This window comes from Molossus molossus, unplaced genomic scaffold (assembly GCF_014108415.1).
Source record: "Molossus molossus isolate mMolMol1 unplaced genomic scaffold, mMolMol1.p scaffold_m16_p_2, whole genome shotgun sequence".
Taxonomy (NCBI): Eukaryota; Metazoa; Chordata; class Mammalia; order Chiroptera; family Molossidae; genus Molossus; species Molossus molossus.
Genome location: NW_023425355.1, coordinates 103,786,446 through 103,812,700, shown reverse-complemented (window position 1 = coordinate 103,812,700; position 26,255 = coordinate 103,786,446). Strand labels below are relative to the sequence as shown.

At 38.1% G+C, this 26,255-nt stretch overlaps 1 protein-coding gene across 3 annotated transcripts in view; it reads left to right on the top strand.

Moving 5' to 3' along the window:
- CLCN5 (chloride voltage-gated channel 5) overlaps nucleotides 1–26,255 on the top strand; it is a 217,573-nt gene that overhangs the window by 168,632 nt on the left and 22,686 nt on the right. Inside the window, exons 1-2 of one of the 3 annotated variants that reach the window (XM_036270580.1) lie at nucleotides 21,889–22,084; nucleotides 24,195–24,346. In XM_036270580.1, coding sequence (XP_036126473.1) covers nucleotides 24,239–24,346 — 108 coding nt within the window. In that variant the 5' untranslated portion in view covers nucleotides 21,889–22,084; nucleotides 24,195–24,238. Of the gene's footprint in view, nucleotides 1–21,888; nucleotides 22,085–23,827; nucleotides 24,054–24,194; nucleotides 24,347–26,255 lie in introns of those variants that run through there. The other 2 variants (XM_036270579.1, XM_036270578.1) reach the window with 2 other exon arrangements.

The following is a 26,255-nucleotide window of genomic DNA, read 5'->3' as shown; positions in this document are numbered from 1 at the left end:
TTCCTTGTTATAATCAGAAAGGACTTCACTTTAAGATTAAATTTGTATAATTACTTAAAACTACTCTCTGGGTTTTTGTTTGTTAATCCGAGAGAGAGAGAGAGAGAGAGAGAGAGATGTAGATGTGAGAGAGAGACATCTATCACATGACCCTGACCAGGGTTGGGAATTGAACCCATGACCCTTCTGTCTATAGGCTGATGCTCAAACTGATGAGCCAAACCGTCCAGGGCTACTCTCTGGTTTTTTAACTGATTTGAATGGTCATTCTCAAAGTAATGTTAGGGGACCAGAAACTACTGTTAGAATTTGTTATTTAAGAAATTTATATTAAGAATATATGGCATTGTAAATTATTTGTGAGGTTTTGGGAATTAGCAAGACTTTAAGGTGCCACCCCTGCCTTTATTCTTGCTAGCTAAACAGATACCTAAGAACATATGACAGTACTGACCTCTTAGAGTAGTTTTCAGGATTAAATGAGATAATAACATATACAGTGCTTATAATTATGCCTGGCATTGAGTTAATGCTCAATAAAATGTCAGTTATTACAATTTTTAAAAAATCTGTTATAATCCTATATTACAAGTGTTATAGCTCTTATAAGAATTTAGTAGAAGAAGCATTCTCTCTGTGTGTGTGTGTCTCTCCGTCTGTCTGTCTGTGGAGGATTGGAAAAGATTTCAAGTGTTTAAAAAGGGCCTTGAAAGATTACTTACTTGGTAGGAAGAAGAGCATTCCAGGCAGAAAACAATATTTTAAGACATATCAGCAGGCATAATATACAGAGGTATAAAAAAGGCAGAATATAAGCCCAAATAAGTAAGTTGGGGCCTTGAATGCCATGCTAAGAAGTTTGGATTAACTTTACTGTCACTGTGAGGACAAACTCCTTCATCCATTCATTCAGCAAATATTTTTTAAGCACCTGTATGAACCAGGCACTTTTTAGTAGGTAGGCACTGGGGATACAGTCAGTGGTGGGATAAATTTAAATAAGATCCAAGATGAGCCCTGGCCAGTTTGGTTCAGCGGTTAGAGCATCGGCCTGCAGTCCAGAGAGACCTGGGTTCGGTTCTCGCTAAGGGCGTGTACCTCGGCTGCAGTTTGTCCCCGGCCCTGGTTGGTTGTGCAGGTGGCAGCCACTCGATGTGTCCCTTTCACGTCGATGTTTCTCTCTCTCTCTCTCCCTCTCATTCTATCTGAACAAAAAATGGAAAAATGTCCTCAGGTGAGGATAAAAAAAAAAAAAGATCCAAGATGACCTGGAATTTAGATCTAGTTGGGTAAATGAGTAAACAAACAGATTACCTCGTGATAAGTAGTACTAGGATGGAAATAAACAGAATGACAGTAGAAGATAACTGAGGAATAACACTAGTTTGAAAGGTATGAAAACTGCAAGCCAGTCAGATCTCACTTATATGTGGAATCTAATGAACAAATCAGACAAACAAACAAAATAGAAACAGACTCATAGATACAGAGAACAGAATGAAAACTGTCAGAGGGGAGGAGGGTTGGGGGATTCGGGGCTAGGTAAAAAAGGTGAAGGGATTAAGCAAAAAACAAACAAACACACTCACAGACACAGACAACAATATGGTGTTTACCAGAGAGGAAGGTGGCTGGGAGGATGTAGAAGAGGGTAAAAGGAGGATAAATGGTGACTGACTGAAGGAGACTTGATTTGGGGTGATGAACACACAATACAATATACAGGGGATGTATTATAAAATTGTACACCTGATATCTATATAATTTTATTAACCAGTGTCACCCTATAAATTCAGTAGAAGTAAAAAATAGGAAAAGCACAGACAAAAAACTGCAGGTTTAAAAGAATAATAAGGCCCTGGCCAGTTTGGCTCAGTGGTTGAAGCATCAGCCTTCAACCACTGCACATCGAAGGGTCGTGGGTTTGATTCCCGGTCAAGGCCATATACCTGGGTTGCAGGTTTGATCCCTGGCCCCAGTCACGGTCATGCAGGAGGCAACAAATCAATGTGTCTCTCTCATATTAATGTTTTTTTTTTCTTCTCTCTCTCTCCCTCCCTCCCACTCTGTCTAAAAATCAATGGAAAAATATCCTCAGGTGGGGATTAACAAAGATAGTTTAAAAATAACGAAGGCATACCTCGTTAAAAAAAAAGGATAATAAGGTATTTGCCTAGTAAAGGTATCTCAAGAAAGCAACAGAAGAGAATACCTGAATTTAAAATTCATAAAGAGCCCGGCTTGTGTGGCTCAGTGGTTGAGCATCGACCCATGCACCAAGAGGTCACCGGTTCAATTCCTGGTCAAAGCACATGGTTGTGGGCCTGATACCCAGTCGGGGTCATGCAAGAGGTGGCCAGTCGATGTTCTCTCTTATCGATGTTTCTATCTCTCTCTCCCTCTCTCTCTAAAATCAATAAAGAAAAAAATTTGTAAAGGAAAGGTACTCATGCTTTGGTATTTAGTGATTTTTCACATTTGCCTACTTCTATAAAAGGGACACATGTTTCTGTGTCACTACTAATTATGTGTAGTTATAATCATAGTGAGTCAGTTATAAACAATTACTGGCTCTAGTGAAGTGGTCAGTTAAGGTTTCCATAAACTTAAACTGGCTACCTCTCCTTAAGCCTTCTGGCTAAACCAAAGTGGTTTAGCTTAGTTATAGGATCATTACTTCTAATAGAAAATGATTTTATATAGCATTTGGATCACCAAAGCACTTTTTATGGGTTCACTTTGCTCTCAGTAGGTGATTGGGGCAAGTGAGTATCCTTTGCTTCCATTTATTAGACTTGGAAACTGAGGCAGGCAAGATTTTGGTATTGCTTGTGATTGTAGAGTGTGTTTTTACATGAGTAGACCTGCATCACTTTTCATTAGCCTTTACAGGAGAATGACTATTTGTGGTCTACAAGTTCTGACCATAAAATAATCATGCTGTTTTCCATGAGCCACAAAAATCAGTCCAGTCACTACACTCTAGTGATATAACTTTCTTGCTTTTCTTTTTAATTGTTCTTACTTTAACATCTACACACGGGATTTCCTAATAGAAACAACCAAAAAAGGTCATAAAGTTCTTGCTATTTGATGGTAAAACTATGCATAAAATACCACATTTTGTACTAGGCAGAATAGCACATACTAAAAACATAAGTTAAAGGAGTTTGAAAGGCAATAGAAATGGTACTTGTTTTCCAGATGACTAGAGGGATTGGTTTATGAGGAATGAATAAATAAATTATGCATGACATGGTTAAATGCATCTGAGGTAGTCTAATAGTAGTTTGTAAATTAGAAGAAACATAAACATGGAAATCTGAAAGAAGAAGAGAGAAAGAGGAAAATAGAAAAAGTGTTTGACTAACAGGAAAAAATTCAGACCTAGTCTCATATTCCATCTATTCTCACTTGCCTGCCTCAGCAACCTAGATCTCATGGTCAACCATTCATTCATTTATCCATTCACTCATTTACTATTTATGGAGCACCCAGATATGAACCCAGCACTGTGCTGTTTTAGTAATGGTCTCCAATTCTCTTCTTTCCCTCACTTCCCTGTCTTTCTTCCTAGCATGTCTTGCTACTACTCTCTAACTATTGAATGAGGAAACATTCCTGGCAGAGAGCAACAGCAGTAAAGGCACAGCAGCATGAGAGAATCTTTTCTATTCAAGAAACCAGAATCTGCGTGTCATGTCATGTCGTTTCAGAAGTCTGAGGCTCCTGGGGTGGGGATGGTAGCAATTGGAGCTGTAGGGAGGAAAGTAGGAGATACAGTGGGAGAGCTTATTAGAAATCTAGGTGGGGTCTAGATTGTGTATGCTTTTGGACCTTATCTTATAAACAAGGAGTCATCAAATTACTTAAAAACAGAGGAATGATATGATTGGATTTATATTTTAGAAAATTGATGGCAGTGTGGAGGATGGATTCAGGGAAAGAGGAGGTTGGAGACTTGAAGACAAACCGTTATTTTAAAACAATCTAGGTGAAAGATCAAAAGGTCTGAATTAAGACAACAGGAATGGAGAAGAAGGACTAAGTTCTGGAAAAATTTCAGAGCAGGACTTGATAGGACCAATTACATATGAGTAATAAGCTATAAGAGAGTCATTAGGGACTTAAAGCCCAGGTGGAGTATGAGAGCAGATCATGGCCCCCTGGCATGTAACAATGAGTCTGGATCACCTATAATCTTCAACATAACCTTCCAATATCCCAGGGAAGGAAAAACAGTCTTTTTAAATGAAAACCATGCTGGTATATGAAATCCACCAAGTAAACTGTGAAACAGTTCTATTTGTTCTGCAACCCTATCAGAAAAGATCATACTGCCCGGCCGGTGTGGCTCAGTGGTTGAACGTTGACCCATGCACCAAGAGGTCTCCGGTTTGATTCCGGGTCAGGTCACACGACCAGGTTGTGGGCCCAATCCCCAGTGTGGGGCATGCAGGAGGCAGCCAATCGATGTTGTCTCTCATCCATGTTTCTTTTTTTTTTTTTTTTAATCCTCATCCGAGGACACTTTTCCATTTTTTTGTACAGACAGAGCGGGAGGGAGAGAGGAAGAAAGAGAGGGAAACATCGACGTGAAAGGGATACATCGAGTGGTTGCCACCCGCACGATCAACCAGGGCCGGGGACAAACTGCAACCGAGGCACATGCCCTTAGCGGGAACCGAACCCGGGCCTCTCCGGACCGCAGGTGGACGCTCTAACCGCTGAGCCAAACCGGCCAGGGCTCTCATCCATGTTTCTATCTCTCTCTCCCTCTCCCTTCCTCTCTCTCTGAAATTAATAAAGAAAAAAATTTAAATAAGATCATACTAGATCTCCAGAGAGAAATAGAAAATATCTTGGGCTCCAGCTTATGGAAAAACCCACTATCACCACCTAGTTTAGGCTCTCCCAAACTGTCTGACTCAAGCAATTGTGTGCATGGTACAGGGAGGACAAGAAAAGAGAATTCAGAATCCATCACCTGCGTAGTACTCAAACTTCCCTAAACACAGCCTGGGAGAACGGCAATTGTAGCTGCTGTTTCCCACCCCATTAGACCAATCATATTTTATTGAATATGTATAAATGCTATGGAAACAAAAAAATTAAAAATGTTATTCCACCTCAAAAGAATCTTTCATTCTCAAAATAGATAGAAGTCACAAATGATATAACTTGCAGAAGAATATGAAAAGTAATGACAGTCTGGCCATTGTGGCTCAGTGGTTGAGCATTGACCCATGCACCAGGAGGTTGCTGGTTTGATTTCTGGTCAGGACACATGCTCCAGTTGTGGGTTGTGGGCCCAATCCGCAGTGGGAGGCATGCAGTGTTCTCTCTCATTGATGTTTCTATCTCTCTTCTCCCTCTCACTTCCTCTCTTTCTAAAATCAATAAACCACACACAAAAATTTTTTTAATTGAAAAAAAGCAATGACTTATCTGCTCCTTTTTGAGCTTGAGAATAAGTGACCCGTATCAGAAGTTCTGTGGGACCACAAACCACACACCAGGTTTATCTGCTGAACCCTTAAAATCAGGCCTGTGAGGATGTCCACAGGCATTAAAGGCTTTCTTTGGGTTACTTAATGGGAAAATATCTGGTCAGATTTTAGAATTTATGCCCTCTAATCACTCTTCCATTTATTTATATTTTGTTTTAACTAAAGTACATGCATTATTCAGATTTATTTAATTTTTACCTAATGTCCCATCAAGGATACCATATTACATTTAGTCACCATGTGTCCTCAGGCTCCTTTTGGCTGTGATGGTTTACTAGACTTTGTTTTTCATTAATTTAATAGTTTGAAGATTACTGGCCAGGTATTTTGTAGAATGTTTCTCAATCGAGAGTTATCTGATTTTTTTTTTCATGATTAGGCTAGGGTTATTGGTTTTTTTGGAAGAAAAATAGAGGTAAAGTGCCACTCTTAACTTGTCACTGCTGATATTGTTACTGGAAAGGGGACCTGGCCCTTGGCGAGTCTGCCTAGGGCTGGGTTGGTAGAGTGTGGGTTTTTTACTTCATGAAGGAAATGTTTCACAGCACGAATCCAGATGAATTTTAGAGGATGTTTATTAAAGCTGGGGACAGTGAAATAAGGAAGTGCTGAGGAAATGAGCCTAGGTTGGTCTGCTTTGGCTTAAGAAGTTGGAGAAAAGGGGGCCTTGGGGATAGATTCAAGGGGTTTGCCTGGGATGAACTGCTGCTGCCCATTGCTGCCCTAGTTGAAAGCCTTGTGGGGTCTCTTAGAGTCTAGGAGATGCATGCCTGTGGGGGAAGAAAAGGGGAGGGGCATGGTCATGCTCTTGGGAAGGAGAGCACATGCTGGGACTTTTGTTTGTAGAGCTTTTAAAGGTTGGGTGTTTAGAGGAGTTCTTAGGGGAGGATTTCAATAGACTATTCATCAGCTTTATGCTGATGTACCAAACTGAGACTTATTCTCTTGACTTCACCTGTCTTTGGGTGTGGTTGGCAAATGGCACTAATTGGATTTCTGCTGTCTCCCTGAGTAGGGTGATTTAAGCTATTTACCCTCTGGTTGGGGAGAAGTGCAAACCATTTACTCCTAAGTATTCCTGGTTTAAGGAAGATAGGGTTTACTAGATGGCTGCAAACTGCTTGGCATCTACATGTTCTAGATGGCAGCAAACTGCTGTTTAACTGTCTGTCTCAGTTTCCCTATTCTGCTTGTCCTGGCTTAATAGCCTGTCTCAATATTGACCTTGATCACCTAACTGAAGTACTGTTTGTCAGTTTTCTCCACTGTAAAGTTACTCTTTCTTCATCCGTTCTATAATGTACTCTTTGGAAGGAAGTCACTGAATAGGCCACACTTAAGAATTAGGGAATTGTGCTCCACCTCCTAGAGAATGAAGTATCTATGGAAATTAATTGTAGTTGTTTTGCATAGGGGATTTGTCTCTTCTCTTCCACTTATTTATTCAATCATTTATTTATATCAGCAGAGACTCATATTTGTTTTATACTTTAGGTTATAATCCATTTGTTTTGTTCAAACTTTTCCAGCTTTGGCCATTTGGACATGTTTCAAATGGCTGTTTCCCTTTGAAATACCCCTGTCACTGATGGGTTTTCTTGAGACTTATTACTTTCTGGCACTACAATTTTCTCTAAGCCTGTTATATATTTCCTTCCCCAGGCCTAGAATCAGCCATTTCTCAAAGGAACCTGGTTTCTTTTAGTGGAGAATGGTATTAGAAACCAAGATCTGGGTACTTACTAGTTGTGCTCCTGTCTACTAGGCCATTGTTCCTTCCAACCCTCTCAGCCTCTCAGTAAGGAAATGTATGTCTGTATACTGACCAATGTATATACTTATATCTATAACTATAGTATCTACCTGTATCCATCTGTATCTACATTAAGCTAAACCTGAGATCATGCTGATGTCTCTACTTCTAATCCATTACCACATGGATCATTCTAGCCTCCTCCTCCTGCTTATCTGTAACCTCCCACTCCAGGTAGTGAGAAACCTGGCTCCCACCATCCACCATCCATTAGTTAATTGTTCACTTCTAGTGTGTGGTGGTTTCAATGTATTAACCCATGGTTAAATACAATTGTCAACTAGAGGATAATGCTTATTCATAATTTTTTTTTTTTTTTTTTTTAGTTTTACAGACTCTACTAATTTCCAGTTACTTGGGTCAACACCATTCCACCCACCCCCATTGTTAATTTATGTTTGTTACAGATGTTTCTCCTTTTTTACCCCATTGACACCCTCCTCCCCATCCCCCCAACCCCATACTCGGCTTTGTTGTCCATGTCCATCAGTTATGCGTACATGCACATAAGTTCTGTGGTTTATTTCTTCCTTCCCCCCACCACCTCCTCTTCTGAAGGTTGTCAGTCTGTACCCTACTTCCACGTCTCTGGGTCTACCCTATTACTCAGACTGTTATGTTCATTATATTCCACAAATAAGTGATATCATGTGATATTTGTCTTTCTCTGTTTGGCTTGTTTTGCTTAGGATAATACTCTCCAGGTCCCTCCATGTCGTCTCAAATGATAATACAGCTGCATAATACTCCAGTGTGTATATGTACCACAAGTTTTTTATCCATTCATTTACTGATAGACACATGGGCTCTTTCCAGATCTTAGCTATTATAAATAGTGCTGTTATGAAAATGGGGGTACATATATTCTTTCTGATTGGTGCTTCAGGCTTCTTAGGGTATATTCCTAGAAGTGGGATCACTGGATCAAATGGCAATTTAATTTTTAATTTTTTGAGGTAACACCATATTGTTTTCCATAGTGGCTGCACCAGTCTGCATTCCCAACATCAGTGTACTAGAGTCCCCTTTTCTCCACACCCTCGCCAACACTTGTTGTTTGATGATTTGTTGATGGCGGCCATTCTGAAAGGTGTGAGGTGATACCTTATTGTTTTAATTTGCATCTCTCTGATGATTAGTGATGAGCATTTCTTCATATGTCTCTTGGCCATTTGTATGTCCTGTTTGGAGAGGTGTCTATTTAGTTCCTCTGCCCATTTTTTAATTGGGTCCTTTGTCTTCCTTTGTTGAGTTGTATGAGTACTCTATATATTTTGGAAATTAACCCCTTATCTGATATATCATTGTTAATTATGCTCTCTCATACAGTGGGTTGCCTTTCCATTTTCATGAGCATATCTTTTGCTGTGCAGAAGCTTTTTAGTTTGATGTAGTCCCATGTGTTCATTTTCGCTTTTGTTTCTGTTGCCTTAGGTGATTTATCAGTGAAAATTCTGCTGCGTTTGATATCTGAAATTTTGTTGCCTACATTTCCTTCTAGGATTTTTATGGATTCATGAGTCACATTTAAGTCTTTTATCCATTTTGAGTTTATTTTTGTGTATGGTGTAAGTTGATTGTCTAGTTTCATTTTCTTGCATATAGCTGTCCAATTTTCCCAACACCATTTATTAAAGAGGCTGTCTTTATTCCACTGTGTGGTCTTGCCTCCTTTGTCAAATATTAATTGAGCATATTGCCTTGGGTCCATTTCTGGGTTCTCTATTCTGTTTCATTGATCTATCTGCCTGTACTTGTGCCAGTACCAGGCTGTTTTGATTACAGTGGCTTTGTAGTATAACCTGAAATCTGGTAATGTGATCCTTCCAAATTTGTTCTTCTTTTTCAAGATTGCTGTGGCTATTTGAGGTCTTTTTTGGTTCCATATGAACTTATGAAGTATTTGTTCTAGTTCTGTGAAGTATGTTGTTAGTATTTTTATGGGGATTGCATTGAATCTATAGATTGCTTTGGGTAGTATGGGCATTTTAATGATGTTAATTCTTACAATCTATGAACAAGGTATGTGCTTCCACTTTTTTATATCTTCCTCTGTTTCTTTTTTCAATGACCTTTAGTTTTCTGCAAATGGGTCCTTTTCTTCTTTGATTAAGTTTATTCCTACATATCTTAATTTTTTTGCCCCAATGGTAAATGGGATTGTTTTCTTAGTTTCTCTTTCTGTGAGTTCATCATTGGTGTATAAGAATGCCATCAATTTCTTGATGTTAATTTTGTATCCTGTTACTTTGCCAAATTTATTTATTAAGTCTAGTAGATTTTTGATGGAGTCTTTACAGTTTTCTATGTATAATATCACATCATCTGCAAATAATGACAGTTTCACTTCCTCCTTTCCAATTTGGATCCCTTTTATTTTTTTCTTCCTGTTTGATTGCTGTGGGTAAGACTTCCAGTACTATGTTAAATAAGAGTGGTGAAAGTGGGCATCCTTCTCTTGTTCCTGTTCTTAAGGGAAATGTTTTTAGTTTTTGCCCATTGAGTGTGATGTTGGCTGTAGGTCTTTCATATATGGCCTTTATTATGTTGAGATATGATCCCTCTATATCCAGATTGCTGAGCATTTTTATCAGAAATGGGTGCTGGATTTTGTTGGGTGCTTTTTCAGCATCTATTGATATGATCATGTGGTTTTTATTCTTTATTTTGTTTATGCGATGTATCACATTTATTGATTTGCGAATATTGTACCAGCCTTGCATCCCTGGGATGAATCCCACTTGGTCATGGTGAATAATTTTTTGGATGTATTGCTGGATATAATTTGCAAGTTTTTTGTTCAGGATTTCGGCATCTATGTTCACCAGGGATATTGGCCTTTGGTTTTCTTTCTTTGTAGTGTCTTTTTCTGGTTTTGGAATTAGAATTATGCTGGCCTCATAAAACAAGTTTGGATGTCTTCCTTCTTTTTGGATTTTTTTGGAATAGTTTGAGGAGAATGGGTGTTACTTCTTTTTTGAATGTTTGGTAAAACTCCCCTGTGAAGCTATCCGGGCCAGCGTTTTTGTTTACTGGAAGAGTCTTGATTACCTCTTCAATTTTCTTAGTTGTTATTGGTCTGTTCAAATTTTCTATCTCCTCCTGGTTGAGTTTTGGGAGACTATGTGTTTCTAGAAATTTGTGCATTTCGCTTAGATTGTCGAATTTGTTGCCATATAATTGTTCATAGTATTTGTTAACAATCTTTTTTATTTCTGTGGTGTAAGTTGTTACATCTCCTCTTTCATTTCTGATTTTGTGTATTTGGGTTTTCTCTCTTTGTTTCTTGGTGAGTCTAGCTAAGCGTCCATCAATCTTGTTTATCTTTTTGAAAAACCAGCTCTTTGTTTCATCGATCCTTTGAATTGTTCTTTTGGTCTCTATGTCATTTATTTCTTCTCTGATCTTTACTATTTCCTTTCTTCTACTTGCTCTGGGTTTTTCATTTTGTTTGCTTTCTAGTTCTTTAAATTGTGACGTTAGATAATCTATTAGAAATTTTTCTTGTTTCTTGAGGTAGGCCTGTAGTGCTATGAACTTCCCTCTCAGAACTGCTTTCACTGCATCCCATAGATGATTTTGTGTTGTGTATTCATTTTCATTGGTTTCCAGGAAGTTTTTAATTTCTTCCTGGATCTCATCAGTAATCCATTCATTGTTTAATAACATGCTATTTAGCCTCCATGTGTTCAAATGTCGTTGCATGTTCTTGTTGAAACTGATTTCTAGTTTCATGCCATTGTGGTCTGAGAAAATGCTTGATATGATTTCAATCTCCTTGAACTTGTAGAGACTTAGTTTTTGTCCTAACATGTGGTTTATCTTTGAGAATGTCCCATGTGCGCTTGAGAAGAATGTGAATTCTGCAGTTTGGGGGTATAATTCTTTGTTAATATCTATTAAATCCATTTGATCTAGTTATTCATTTAAAGTCTCTGTTTCCACTGTAATTTTTTGTCTAGAGGATCTATCCAGTGATGTGAGCAGGGTGTTGAAGTCCCCTGCTATGATTGTATTGCTATCGATTTCTCCTTTGAAGTCCTCCAGAAGATTTTTAATATATTTTGGTGCTCCTATATTGGGTGCATATATGTTTGCCAAGGTTATATATTCCTGATGGATAGATCCTTTGAATATTAGGTGTTGACCTTCTTTGTCTCTAGTTATGTCCTTCATTTTGAAATCTATTTCATAAGATATGAGTAAGCACCATTTTTCTTTATCCCCTTCAGTGAGGTTGTTTCAGAAATTTGTAATATAGTTAGATTCCTTTGTCACCTATTGTGTTCTATTCTGAGAATTTAAAAAATTTCATACATTAAGATTCATTTTTTGTGCTGTAAATTTCTATGTATTTTGACACAAGCATAGTGACATGTATGCATTATTACAGTATCATGAAAAATAGTTTAATTATCTTAAAAAATCCCCTGTGCTTTACCTATTCAACCACCTACCTTCTGAACCCCTGGCAACCACTGATCTGTTTTTCGTTTTTATAAATTTGTCTTTTCCAGATTGTAACATAAATGAAATCATACAGTGTGTAGCCTTTTCAGATTGGCTTCTTTCACTAACCTCCCCCCCCCCCCCCCCGTCTTTGCATGGATTGGTAACTTATTCCTTTTTATTGCTGAATAGTATTTCATTGTTTGGATTTTTATCTATTCATTAACCTACTTACTGACAGACATCTTGCTTTCTTCCAACTTTTGGTAGTTATGACTAAAACTGCTATGAATATCTGTGTGCGGGTTTCCATGTTGATATGTTTCCAGATTACTTGGGTAAATATATAGGCATGTGATTGTTAGATTATATGGTAAGACTCTATTTAGTTTTGTAAAAAATTGAATAACTGTGTTCCAAAGGGGCTATACCATTTTGCATTCCTACCAGCAATAAATGAAAGTTCCTGTTATTCCACATCCTTGTGAGCAATTGGTATTGTCAGTGTTTCAGATTTTAGCCATTTTAGTAGGTATGTATCAGTATCTCTTTGTTTTATTTTGTATTGCTCTAATGACAAATCATGTTGAACATCTTTTTATTTGATATTTGTCATTGGCATATTTCCTTTGCTGAAGTTCAGATCCTTTGTTTTTAGATTTTTCTTCTTTTCTAATATTTGCATATAATGCTATAAATTTCTAAGCATTGCTTTTGCTGCATCTCACAAATTTTAACATGTTGTATTTTTATTTTCATTTACTTCAGGATATTTTAAAATTTTTCTTGAGACTGATCCATGGGTTATTTGGAAGTATGTTGTTTAATTTCTAGGTACTTGGGAGATTTTTCCAGCTATTTTTCTGTTATTGGTTTCTAGTTTAATTCCATTGTGTTAGGATTTATGGTAAACTGGCTAGGAATTGGGCTGTGTTTAATATTTAAATTGTTTAAAAATTTATTGATTTGAGAGAGAGAGATTGATTTGAGATTTGTTGTCCCACTTATTTATGCATTCATCGGTTGCTTCCTGTATGTGCCCTGACTGAGGATATAACCGGCAGCCTTGTTGAATCGGGACGACGTTCTAACCGAGTACCCGGCCAGGAGAGTTGGGTAGTGTTTAATGTTTGATGTAACTATTAGTGCCAGAGGATTAAATTCCTATAATGTCCTTATTATTCTCTCCCCTTTTGATTTTGCATTTCCTTCAGTAGAACTCCTTGATAGAGAGTCTGTGTTTTTAAACTATAATTCACTGTTTTATACTTAGAACCCTGTTGGTGTGGTGGTAAGGTATGGGGGAGCAGGTCATTTTTTAGTCTTCTGATTAAATTTAAGCGTCTGTTAGTGTGTGTCTTGTGGCTGTGATCATCACAAGTTTTAGTTCAGTGGCATATGTTTTTATTCTCCTTGCCCCCTACTCCTATCTCTGACCTCAGCTTTCTTAACCCATTTCCTGGAAGCCCAGGACGCTGTTGACTCTGCTTTTTTTCCTCCTTAAGTAAGACAAGAAGGCTGAGAAGGGAGGGTACTGGAGTGGGAGGAATGCCCTTCCCCCAACTGTGTTAAGGCTGAGCCAAAGAATTTTCCCCTGGAGCACAGGCCTATGTTATAGAGAGCTCTGGGATATTTCACAGTGATTACTCTGTACTTCCTCAGAGCCAGGAGAGGATCTTGCTTGAATCTTCACTGATAACTTGGTGCAGTACCTGGAGGTAGATCCCACAAAAGTGCAGGCCACAAGAGTTTCTCACTCCCGCGTAAGTCCACTCTGCTTTCAGCAGTTCGTCAAAATGGCCATTTAAGTGTCCCCGTGAGATTATGGTTCCAGCATTTTCTACTCTAGGTAAGCAGATCTCAGCTGTGCCTCTTTGGATAAGCCTGTCTCTTCAGATTTTGGGGTTGCAGTCTCCCGTGCAACCTCAACTCTCTGGTAGGCTTAAGAAAAGTTATTGATTTTTCAGTTTGTCCAGTTTGTTGTGAGGATGGGAGTGACAACTTCTAAGCTCTTTATTTGCCAGAGCTGAATCTGGAAACGCTCCATTTCTTTTTTTAATTAGGGAAACAACTTTGGTCCTTTATTAAAAGAAAAAAAAATATGTATTTTAGAGGCCCTTTGGCAGTACTATAAATCCCAAGTGGATTATTTTAAAACTCACCTTGTTCCAGTTTGTGGCATGGGCTAAAGCAGCGGTTCTCAACCTGTGGGTCGCGACCCATTTGGGGGTCGAATGACCCTTTCACAGGGGTCGCCTAAGACATAACAGTAGCAAAATTACAGTTATGAAGTAGCAACAAAAATAATTTTATGGTTGCGGGTCACCACAACATGAACTGTATTAAAGGGCTGCGGCATTAGGAAGGTTGAGAACCACTGGGCTAGAGGAAAGTGTTGCTGTAATGTTTCAGGAGTGTGTGCTGAATGTTTCTGGGGTCTGTGGCTAGCAAGATACTGTATCTATATTGATATAGCATAGATTAACAATATGCCAGAAGCATTGGGTCCTAGTTTGTTCTGTTTTTATTGATGAGCTGAATCTTACTTTTTTTTTTTTTAAAGATTGGGAGTGCCATTTTACGATCTTGCCAGAAGAGTGTTTTCAGACAACTATGCAATCAGAATACCATTTAGAATTCCTCAAAGCTAAGATCTTCTCAAAAGTCATTCAGCACAATATGTGAGTGACCAAAAAAGAGAAAGAAAAAAAAAAGAAATAAATCATTGCTAAAATGATAGAATATGAGAGTTAGAAGGGACCTTAAAAATCACACATGCTAATACCCCCTCATTTTACAGATGAGGATATTAAAACACACAGAAATTAAGCCAATTGTCTAAAATGACACTTCTAGTAAGTTGTGCAGATATGTTTAAAATCTATATGTTCTCACTGCTGGACAATAGGTCTGATCAAGAAGACTTTCTTCTCATTGACTTTCATTGAAAAACTGAGTGAGCCATGTTCCTCTTGATGCTTTCCTCCTGGGCTTCTCCAGAAACTGTCACCGACTTTGTTTCTAAATACCTCAATGGTCTTCCTCTCAGAATGGAAGTTTGCCCTTTGCATTGCCCCATCTCTACTCTTCTAGCTGTGTTATCATTGTTTTTGCTTTCTTTTTAGAACCATTTATATAACACATAAATACCCCTCACTATAAACATTCAAACAATACACATGTATATAAAATTTAAACCCCCCTCTATTTCCCTCTTCAGAGATAACCCCACAAATACTTCAATATGACCCTTTCAATTCTTTTTCTATCCAGTTAACACACAGATATTTACTTTGTTTTTTAAAAAAACATACTTTACTTATTATTTTGTAACCTGCCTTTTCACATATGTTTGGGGGTTTTTCAGTACACATTAATCTACTTCTTTTCTTGCATTATTTCTCTATTACTGGACTCTTTCATTGTTTCCAGGTTTCTGCCACTACTAACAGTGTTGTAATGAATGACATGCATGCATCGGTGTGCACAGATACAAGTGTTTCTTTAAGAGCAGTTTCTATATTTCAAATAAATATGTTTATTAACTCATTTTCTGTTCATGACATCACACTATTCCCATGAATTAAATAAGAATCTCTTAATTGATACTTCTTCTCTTGAAGTTATTTTTCCTGCCAAATAATAATAACTAATCTCTTGTTTCCAACTTTTTTTTTTTTGAGATTAATGGTAAGAGACCATTGCAGACTTAGTATGAAAGAACTGGAGAATTGCCACATCTAAAACAATAATTACAAGTAATTATACAAGATCATGCTAACCAAAGGTTTTCCCAACACTGTGGAATGTAATGTGCATTTTAAGGCAGTGTCTCCCTACCCATTACAATCCCTAATCCTGTTTTCAATCCCATGAACATATAACTTTGATAAGGAAGGGACGAAGAGCAAATAATGGAGCAGAAGGCTATTTTCTTTATATGGACAACCTGTTTAGCAGCTTTGTCAAATCTAGCTCCTTTACTTTCAGTTCTCTGTTGATTTTTGTGGCATTCTAGTCCAGTGGGAACCTGCAGATACCAAGCCATAACCCTCATGTGTTTTTTCCCACTGTGTTAATTCTGGCAGTTAGTACCCTGGCTCCCCTGGTAATGAACGTGGATTGGGTCAGAAACTTCCAGATTAGAGCAGATACCGGGAGGAGGAGCCATAACAGGTACACCTCAAGCAAATGACTACAACCCAGTGGGGATAGAGCTATATCCAATGGGACACAAAGAGTCAGAAGGTAGTGTTAGAATCTAGACTCATGCTTGTCTCTAAAGCCTTTTTCCTAACCCTTTCTGCCATGCCCCTTCTTCTTGTATACTTTGTATAGCTTTCAAGTTTCATCTCAATAGTATATATCAGAGATTTGGTTGTAGTTTCTATAGTTCTGTTACCCACATCTGTCATCACCCTTTTTATTGTCTAGCTCTCAGCAGAGTTGGGAGAGAGCTTTTCCTCTTTTTTTTTTTTTTTTTTTGCCCTTCTTGCCTCTTAGACAACTTCCAGCTTTAACCAACTTCCAGCATGAACCACAGTAGTCAGTCCCTACATGAAATGAGTGCTTGGGGCAAACTCAAAACAACACAGGCTTAGATGTAAGATGTAGGGCTGGGCAGTGTCCTGAACCCTCTTGGCATTTCAGCTGCTGCATGAGAACTTTCAGGAGCCACCTAGGGGACAGTTGGAGGGGAGGAGAGTCCTCGAGGAAGAGTGGTTATTTATCTATAGCTACGGAGGTATTTCAATATTTAACAACCATTGTGGCTGTACAGATGTGTACCAATGGAATAGCTGTCCTAAGTGTTCCAGGGGCCAAACGAAGGTAGTACAGTAAAGCATGTCATGGTCCTGTGATATTACACAGGGCTCAGATAGGAGGGATACTCCACCAACATTTGCCTTTCAACTACTGGGTTTGGGTAAGTTAGAAAGCAAAACAGAAGTGAAATGGAGGCACACATTGATAGAAAGATCCTAAAAATTTTGACTAATTATTGGGATTCTGTTGTGTATTCTCAAATATAGAGGTGAATGGAATGTGAAAGGGTTCGTGACTTATAGGGAGATCTAAAATGCATGAACCAATAAAAGGAATGGGGTGCAGATATGGAAGTGAGAAATGGCATACAATAGACTCTTAGTATTTGAGTACTTACTGTAGAATGAAGGTAAAATTTAAATGACCCCAGGATGAATATCTGCTGATGTGTGCTAGGTAGAGTGGTGTGTGTGTGTGTGTGTGTGTGTGTGTGTGTGTGTGTGTATGTGGTTCTAGCCTTACAAAAATACAGCATATCCCTTTAAAAACTGAAATACATTTTTAAAATTGGACGAATTAAAGTGGTGTGATACATACCAAAAGCCCTGCCCCATTTCTTGGAGTACTTACTTCTTTCTTTAGGCTGCTGCCAATAAATGCACCCTCACGCAACTGTGATATTACTAAAGCAGGGCTTCAGGGTCAGTGTGTGAGGTTTCTCTCTATTCTCTTTCCCCTTGTGTTTTTGTTAGTGTTTAACTAGTTCATTTAATCAGTTACTGTTCAGCCCTCAGGTAAATTTCTAATGGCCTATTGGTTAGGGATTAAAATAAACATTATTCTCAAATAGCAATTTCTTTTCTTGTACTTTAAGGGGTTTTCTAGTTTTAAGCATCATGTGAATTTTAGAAAAAAGTTAGAAAGTGGTTTCCATAAAGGAAAATGAGCTAAATGCATTCATTTATGTGCCTCCTCATTCAAGCAGTATGTTTCTAAAGACCCATTGTTAAGGTTTTAGACCTAAGACTACCCTACTGGGAAAGCTGTTTCCGTGTTTCCTTTTTTTTTTTTTTTTCTGACTAGTTTTCTGTAGTTACCCCCATCCCAGTAAAGGACTCAAGTAATGCAAATTAGTCTTTAAATTTTTTTTTTCCTTTATTGATGAGAGAGAGAGAGGAAGTGACAAGGAGAGAGAGATAGAAACATCAATGAGAGAGAACATCGATTGGCCGCCTCCTACATGCCCCTCTCTGGGGATCAGGCCCACAACCTGGGCATGTGTCCTGACCAGGAATTGAACTGGTGACCTCTTGGTGCATGGGTCAGCGCTCAACCGCTGAACCACACCGGCTGGACAATGTAAATTAGTCTTTTGGGGACTTTTTTTTCTCAGTCAAATTGAGATATAATTCTACTTCAATCATTTTTCTGTTAGAGCATTGAATTATTTTATATATAACTCAGGACACATTATGTCTTCAAAACTTGAGTTAAATTTTACTGTTTTTGTAAAGAGACAAAAATCTAGACTTACCCAAGTACCCAAATTTGAAATTTAGGGTTGTTGTTTGATTTTCATCTACCTTCCTTGGCAGAGTATTTATACACCAGAAGCTTAAATCTTAATACATGATTTCTTGAAAAGCCTTTTACATTTTGTTACTTTCTTTTTACTCCAGTAGTTGGTTCTGAATGGGTAGGTAATTTCTGCTACCATTCTTGAAAACTAAGTTTTATGAGTTTACCCTTTTTTCCTACTAAATAAGAACATTCTAAAAAAGAAAGAAAGAAAGAAAGAAAGAAAGAAAGAAAGAAAGAAAGAAACTGGATGTGAACTATGACCGACAGCTAAAGCTGTTAACCATCAAGTCAGATATTATAGGTAACTACATGAAAGAGTGCCAATAATTTAATCCCTCTCATCAATGAAACCTAAAATAGTAGTAATATCATTGTCATCATCGTTATTATTATACATTTGGAAATATTTTATTTTTCCTATTCTAAACATTATGATATGAATTTTTAAATTCCTGGTCCACACTTATGCCAAATGCCCATTAAGTGGTCTTCATATGCTGAAAGTTTTAAAAGATTGTTGTAGGAGGTCCTGGTCGGGTATCTCAGTTGATTAGAGCATCATCCCAATACGCCAAGGTTGCAGGTTGGATCTCCAGTCAAGGCACAAACAAGAGCACCCCAATGACTGCATAAATAAGTAGAACAACAAACCCCTCTCTCTCAAATCAATCAATAAAATAAAATAAAAGATTGATATAGGAGTCACTCATTTTAGAAATCAGAAAATGATCTGATCAGATCTGTGTTCCAGAAAGATAACTCTGCTTGTCCTCAAATATTAACTATATTATTGTGTTTCTAGCGTAGGATGCATTAATAATTGGCAAGCATTTCTTTGTTTTATTTTCACAATAATTTCAATTGAGCTACATCTGGTAGTCTGTATAATGAACATATACTATAGATTACAAATGTGGCAGACAAGGAATGGGGGTAGAAAAGAGTAAAAGAAATATAACATATCAAACTTTGAATACCAGTGTCTCATTTCTTAATCTGAATTGCAATTAAACCCCATGTACGAGGATTGCATCATAGCTACCAGCCCTCTAGTTTCAAAGGAAGTAAATTTACATGGAATAAGAGTCCTTCCTTTAGAACAGTGGTGTCCAACCTTCCTGATGCCGCAACCCTTTAACACAGTTCCTGATGTTGTATGTGGGCGTGTCTGCATGTGGGCGGACCCGCCTGGAGACAGATAGAGGAGCTGTGTTTCGGTTCCTAAGACCATTGGAGAACACATATTTCCGATGGTCTTAGGTGACCCCTGTGAAAGGGTCATTCGACCCCCAAAGGGGTCGCGACCCACAGGTTGAGAACCGCTGCCCTAGAAGCACTGATGTAGCATTTGAAAAACACATGAACTTTCATCAAAAGTTAGTAACATGGTACTAGTTAGCAATCCAGTCACTGTATGTTGAAGAACATTTTTTTTCTTTTATCCTCACCCGAGGACATTTTTCCATTTTTTGTTCAGACAGAGTGGGAGGGAGAGAGGAAGAGAGAGAGAAACATCGACGTGAAAGGGACACATCAAGTGGCTGCCACCCACACAACCAACCAGGGCCGGGGACAAACTGCAGCCGAGGTACGTGCCCTTAGTGGGAACTGAACCCGGTTTTCTCTGGACCGCAGGCCGATGCTCTAACTACTGAGCAAAATCGGCCAGGGCGAAAAACATTTTTTAAAGTACCATAACAAATAACATCTTGAAGTGTAAAATAATATAATAAGGTATTGCAAGCTTATTAGATAATATAAGTGAATTCTGTAGTGATCTGTACATACTACATGTAGAATCCTAATTAATAAAGAATGACTTTGAAGGAGGATTGTGAGGTCGGGCACGTCATTCTCTTTGAGTAAGATATGTATCCTTTTCTAAAAGTGTAATTGTATAAGACAGTCACACTGAGGCCACGAATAGTTTTGCTTTTATTTTTTTATTACTTAATTTATTTATTTTTGTTACAAATGTTTCTCCTTTTCCCCCCACTGATTCCCCCTCTCCCACCCTCCCCACCCTGTCCCCAGCTTTGTTGTCCATGTCCATTGTTCATGCACACATGCATATAAGTTCTGTGGTTTATCTCTCCCCCACCACCCCCTACTACAAAGTTTTGCTTTTAAAGCTTTGTAGTTCATTGCCACAATACCATCAGTTGCTACTTCATTTTAGTTCTTCTTAGTAATGCTCGATTAGTTCATCAAGAACTTGAGATGTTGTAGTAATCATGGACTGGACTGAGAGGATACAGTTTTCCTGAAGTTCCTCACATTTCATAAGGTTTTGTTGTATTAACATTTCAGGACACATTGGGCTTAAGAATTGATGAGAGTAACCCCACATTAGGTTTGATTACTGGAACATACTAACTGGATTAATGATTACCAGTGGCTGTCCTGTGGATTCACTTAGGAAGTTGGGAGATGGCAATTTGATTCTTCTTTATTGGACTGGCCTTATTGCACAATTAATTAAGACCTACTTTAAAATAGCCTTCAGAATAGGGCCAGGGAAGGGAAAGCCTTTAAAACAATGCAATTCATTTTCATTGCTGAAATAGCTACTTTTACCCAGTTTGGATTAATGAGATCAGATTTGATGTTACTTTCTGGCTAGAGCACTAATATTAAGGAACAACTCATTTTCTTAATTGTATTCTGGGTTTTCAAATTTCTTAGGTGCTTTAAAAGAACTGACCTTGTATAGTTAACTCATATGCAGTTTGTTTTTTGACTTTTCTCTAATTATGATGTTTACATAGAAAGGTATACGTGTACAGTTTAAAGAATAATTATAATGTCAACACTCAGGCAACCACTGCTCAAATTAAGAAAAATTGCAAGCATTCCAGGAGCTCCGCCCTCACTGTGCGCTCCATCCAGATAACCTCCTCTCTTCTTCTGGGTAGCCACTGTCTTTACTTTTGTCATTTTCTTGCTTGTCTTTGTAATGTAGCCGCTTACATTTGTATCCTATAAAAAATATAATTTAGGTTTGCCTGGTCTTGAACTTATATGAATAGAATCATGTTATGTACTCTCTTGTGTCTGGGATCTTTCATTCAGTGTTATATTTGTGAGATTTTATCTGGGTTATTGATATGTAACACATTGTTTTAAAAGGCCATTTCTATATTTGCCTCTCTCCCTTTTTTATTTAGGATCCCTATAACTCTGAATGCTTTTGGAAATTTCTATTTTACCTTCTTGGATTTTCTGCTAAATGAGGTCTGAAGACTAAAATTTGTCTGGACCCCAGTTTTCATTTAAAAATTATTGAGGTAACATGGTTTATAACATAAAAGTTTGAGGTGTACAATATTATAATTAGATAGCTGTATACCCTATTGTGTGCTCACCACCAAAAGTCTAGTTTTTATCCGTCACCCTACATTAGACCCCCTTGACCCATTTAGCCCTCCCCGACTCCCTTCCCCTTTGGGAACCAGCAATCTGTTCTCTGTATTTATGAATTTGTTTTAATTTTGTTTGTTCATTTATTTGTTTTTTGTTTTTTATTTTATATTTCACATATGAGTGATATCATATGATTTTTGTCCTTCCTTGAGGGTATTACACTCAGTGAAATAAGTCAGATATAAATGGACCCCAGTTTTCTGGACTGACCTGACTGTTCCCAGTTTGATGGCATTTGTTTTGATGAGACTACATCTTTAAGGTTTCTGTGCTCAGTTAAAAATCTTCCTTTCTCCAAGGCTGGTCCAAGGGTCTGGTCACGTGATTCCAACAGTGACATCACACTCTGACTGCTGGGGAACACTGGTGGTTCTTTAGGTGGTGTTTGTTCCTGTGAAAGGCAGAGAACGCAGCAAGTGCCCCTGTAAAGCAGTTTATACCGGGGCGCCTTCTGTAAAAGCTTCTCAACCTAAATGACCAAATGCAGGCTGCCAAGGTTATTTCTTCCTTGAGGCTGAAAAAAAGAAAGCTGTAATTGAAGGTAAGCAGACTTGAGCCTGGCCAGGGACCGAAGCATGACCCCAGGGAAAAGGGAATCTGGAGAATCACAAGCAGTCTGTTGTCAGATTCTAATGACTGCCTGCTCTTTTAGAGCTGCCTGACAATTTGCGTTTATAACAGGAGAAGAAAGATGATGCAGTGCTTGTGTTACCTAGTGATGTAAGAGGATTCTTTCATTTCTGTTGGGACGCTGTTGCAGATATTCATTTTGTTTTAATATCCTTTGATCTGGGGGGGGGGCTTCATTTGATAATAGTGTAACATTAGATAGCTATTGCTTTTAAAAATTAGTTTTACAAAATCCTTATTTTCTCCTGAAAGAAACACTCTTAATCCAGAGCAAATTCAATTGAAGCATTAATCTGCTTTAAAAAGTAAATTTCTGATTGTTTGGTGTCCTGTGTGCATGTCAGCATTTGTCTTGAGAATTGGAACAGCTTGTTTTTTGCCCCCTCCTCACATACTTTATTCTCTTTCTGTCCTCATTTCCTAGTTGGCTATTTCCCTCCAAACTCTCAAACAACACACCAACAGTGATCTTTATCAGTATACCACTAACATGATAGGAAATGTTGGACTGGTGATTCAGCAGCCAACCATTTTACAGCCAGGTAGGCTGGAAGATAGAGAAAGGACTTTGATTAGGGGGTTTAAGATTAACTTGTTCACCTCCTCCACTCCAATCCCACCCCCAGCCCTACCCTCAATATGATCTAGATTCTGTAGAGCTTTTCCTTTCAAATATGTGTATTGCTTGTGAAAGGTATGCTGAATTAGGTATTTAGAGGACTCAAATTTGTAAATCAGATGCAGCTTGGGAGTTAATTCAAACTGATCCTATCAGAGTGCTGAAGTTGTCTGTTAGAAGTTTAGAGTGAAGGTGGGGATACAGATAGGGGAGTGGGGGGGGGTCAGTTCAGGCCTACTTTGGCCTTCTCTACAGAGGGATTCATCACCACAGTCTGGATAAAGCTTTGTACCTGCCAAGGTTGATGCTGCAAATGTGAGTTCTGGCTGTCAGAGTTCAATCGTGACATTACTCTGCATTTCTCCTCAGAGTTCATTTGTATAAATACCTGAATATTGTTTTATGTTTTGTGTTTAAAAGTAAATATTGTTCCTTCAGAGGATTGTGGAAATATTTTGAACAAGTTTGTCAAACTGTACTAAGTAACCTTGTATAAGTACAACTTCTGAGTTTGAATACTACTTCTCCCTCATCACCACTGTTCATCAAACAAAACTTTGAATTAGTTGATATTTATTGAGTCTTGGGCAGGTGCTAGATGCTGGAGTAGGCAATGGTGAGTCAAATCTAGGGCTGCCCTCAAAAAGCTTTTAGTCTAGAAAGGAAGTTAAAATATTTGCATAAGTAATTGTAATAGGAGTGCTAAAGGTGAAGCAGATAAAGGGCTGTGATTTTGGGGCAAATGGATATGTTTATTTCAGTTGAAGGATCAATGAGGGACATCAGCAGGGAGCCCCACACTGCTCTTTAAATCTTTACTTAAAAATCAGACTGTTCTGACATACTCAGTAAAAGTTTCTACCAGCCCATTACATCAGGGATCAAAGTCTTCTACCCATTGAAGAGAAATATGTACATTCCAGCTAGCTGAACTCTTGAAAAGGCTGACATGCTTTTCTGGAGTCCCCATTCAGGCAAAAGTCACTTCCCAGGATTGAATTATTGCCTCGTAAATGTAAAATGCTTTCTGCAGAGGCCTTTGACCCTTTTGTCTCCCTTCCATAACAGAAACTGAAATACCTAAGCTGCTCCAAGCTCCCGTCTTTTGCTTCATAAATCCTTTTCTACTGCACTTCAACTCCTGTCAGTTCTCCCTTTGTACTGTCACTCTCATCTGTCCCCTTCCATTTACACTGCCTTAAGACACTTATGTTGTGCCTAGATCACAAAAACCTCTGAATGTGATGGATGATCTCACCAGGTGATTGATTTTATTGCTTTGTTGGGACACCCTAAGTGTAGTTATCTGATAGTTTAAGGGCTCACCTTTTGCTGCATAGAAAAGAGGCATTGAAAATGGCAAGTATCTGAAGTACTAATGTCTGTTTCCTGTTCAATACAGAGGACAAGTCATACAATGGTGGAGGAATAGGTTCTTCAAATAGGATGATGGATTTCTTGGAGGAGCCAATCCCTGGAGTGGGGACCTATGATGATTTCAATACAATTGATTGGGTGAGAGAGAAGTCTCGAGATCGGGATAGGCACCGAGAGGTAAGGCAAAAGATGGTACATGAGTAAGTGTTAAGAAACACCAGGGGAAGAAGTTGAAGATATATATTCTTTATATGTATTCTTTCCTTCAGCTCTGGATGTGGCTGAATCTGGTTTCTATTGGCAATGTAGAGTTTTAATTTTAATTTATTTTTATTTTTAATGTATCTTTATATGATTTTGAAAATAATTTATATTTAATGACGATTTATCTTTCTAGAGTAAGCAGTTTAGAAAGATCCTTGCAGCCTGAAATGGGTATCAATACCTATGCAGGCAGGTGAAAACAAACTTAATAGGAGTGACCAAAATAAATGTCAAAGATTCTCCTTTCCCATTTCATATCCCTTTTATGGTTTTCCCTTGAAGCAGGATTTTTATAACTAAGAAAAGTAAATGGGCTCCTTTTAGAGAAGTAAAAGAAAAAAACCTCAGAGCCCTAGTGTTTACTGAAACATACAAGATAAACTTTTTGTGATTATAGCTCTTGTACAACCATACAACCAAAGTAAAGTTATGTATTTGACTTGAAGAAAACCACAAGAACAATCAAATTCAAATTAAGGACATTGATTTAACATGATAGGTAATAGATGGTACTTATGGCTATGGCACAGCTTCTTGTGAATATGACAAGAGAATTTCCCTACTTTTCAAACTACAGTGAAAACTTTCCAGAGCAGTCCACCAAGGTAATTTGCCTTGAACTTGTTGCCGTGTATCATTTAAGTGAGGGAATCATAATTTCTAGTTTGTGTCAGGAGCACATGGAGAACTTGTTAATAAGGTAGGGCTCCAATCCCAGTGACTCTGATTCAGTAGTTGATCTTCTGGGGAGACATTTCTTCAACCAGCGGTAGGTTTTATTATTTTTTCCTTCTTACTATTTATGCTTTGAGTTCAAATTTAAATTTTGATGTTTAAGCTGACCCCATTCTATCCTGAGCTCATGATTTCTTTCTCTAAGAGCAAAGTAAATCTCCTGAGAAGATCAATTTTCATTCTTAAGCCTTTCCCAGCTCCTGACTGGTTTTCTTATGACCACCTGAACCCAGGAGTCAGGTTGTCCAAAGTACAGGTTTGGAGAAATTCCTTTGTAATCCTTGGATTTGTGATAATCACACTGATTTTTATCCTAACTTAAAAAGGTGATTTCTATAAAACATTCTGTGTTTTTCAAAGGTTTCTGATATTTGGGAACACATATATATTCTATTTATTTTTTCAATTCATTAGACAGGCTTAAAAGTTTGGAATTGTATGGCTTTTGAATTTCTGCTGTCTGTAATTCAGAGTTTAGTTTGTCATCAGTTGCATATTCAATGTTGTTCACATTGCAAAAGTCACCTGTGATATGACAAGGGCATATTTTCCATTATATTAAAATGGTTGCATCTGAGACAAATTATGCCAATTAATAATAGTTCAAAATCAGCCCTGGCCAGTTTGGCTCAGCAGTTGGAGTGTCGGCCCACAGACCAAAGTCATGGGTTTGTTTCTGGTCAAGGGCACGTACATACCTCGGTTGTGGTTCGGTCCTCGGCCCTGGTTGGGTTCGTGTGGGAGGCAACCAATCGATGTGTCTCTCACATCGATGTCTTTCTCTCTCTCTCTCCCCATCCCTCTCTCCCTCCTACTCTATCTGAAGATAAATGGAAAAATATCCTCAAGTGAGGATTAAAATAATAATAATAATTTAAAATCAGTTAAAACATGTTTATCAAATATCCAAAGGGGACGTTTTAGCACTGACTATTCATCATCAGAATGGAAACGCTGTCACAGGGAAAAATGTCACCTCATCCACTTTCACCACCGAACTGGAAATTTGAAGTTACAGGTCAAAATGAAATTTTTAACTGCTTTAATATTTTATAATAATTTATTATAATTATTTCTGATGTTGCTG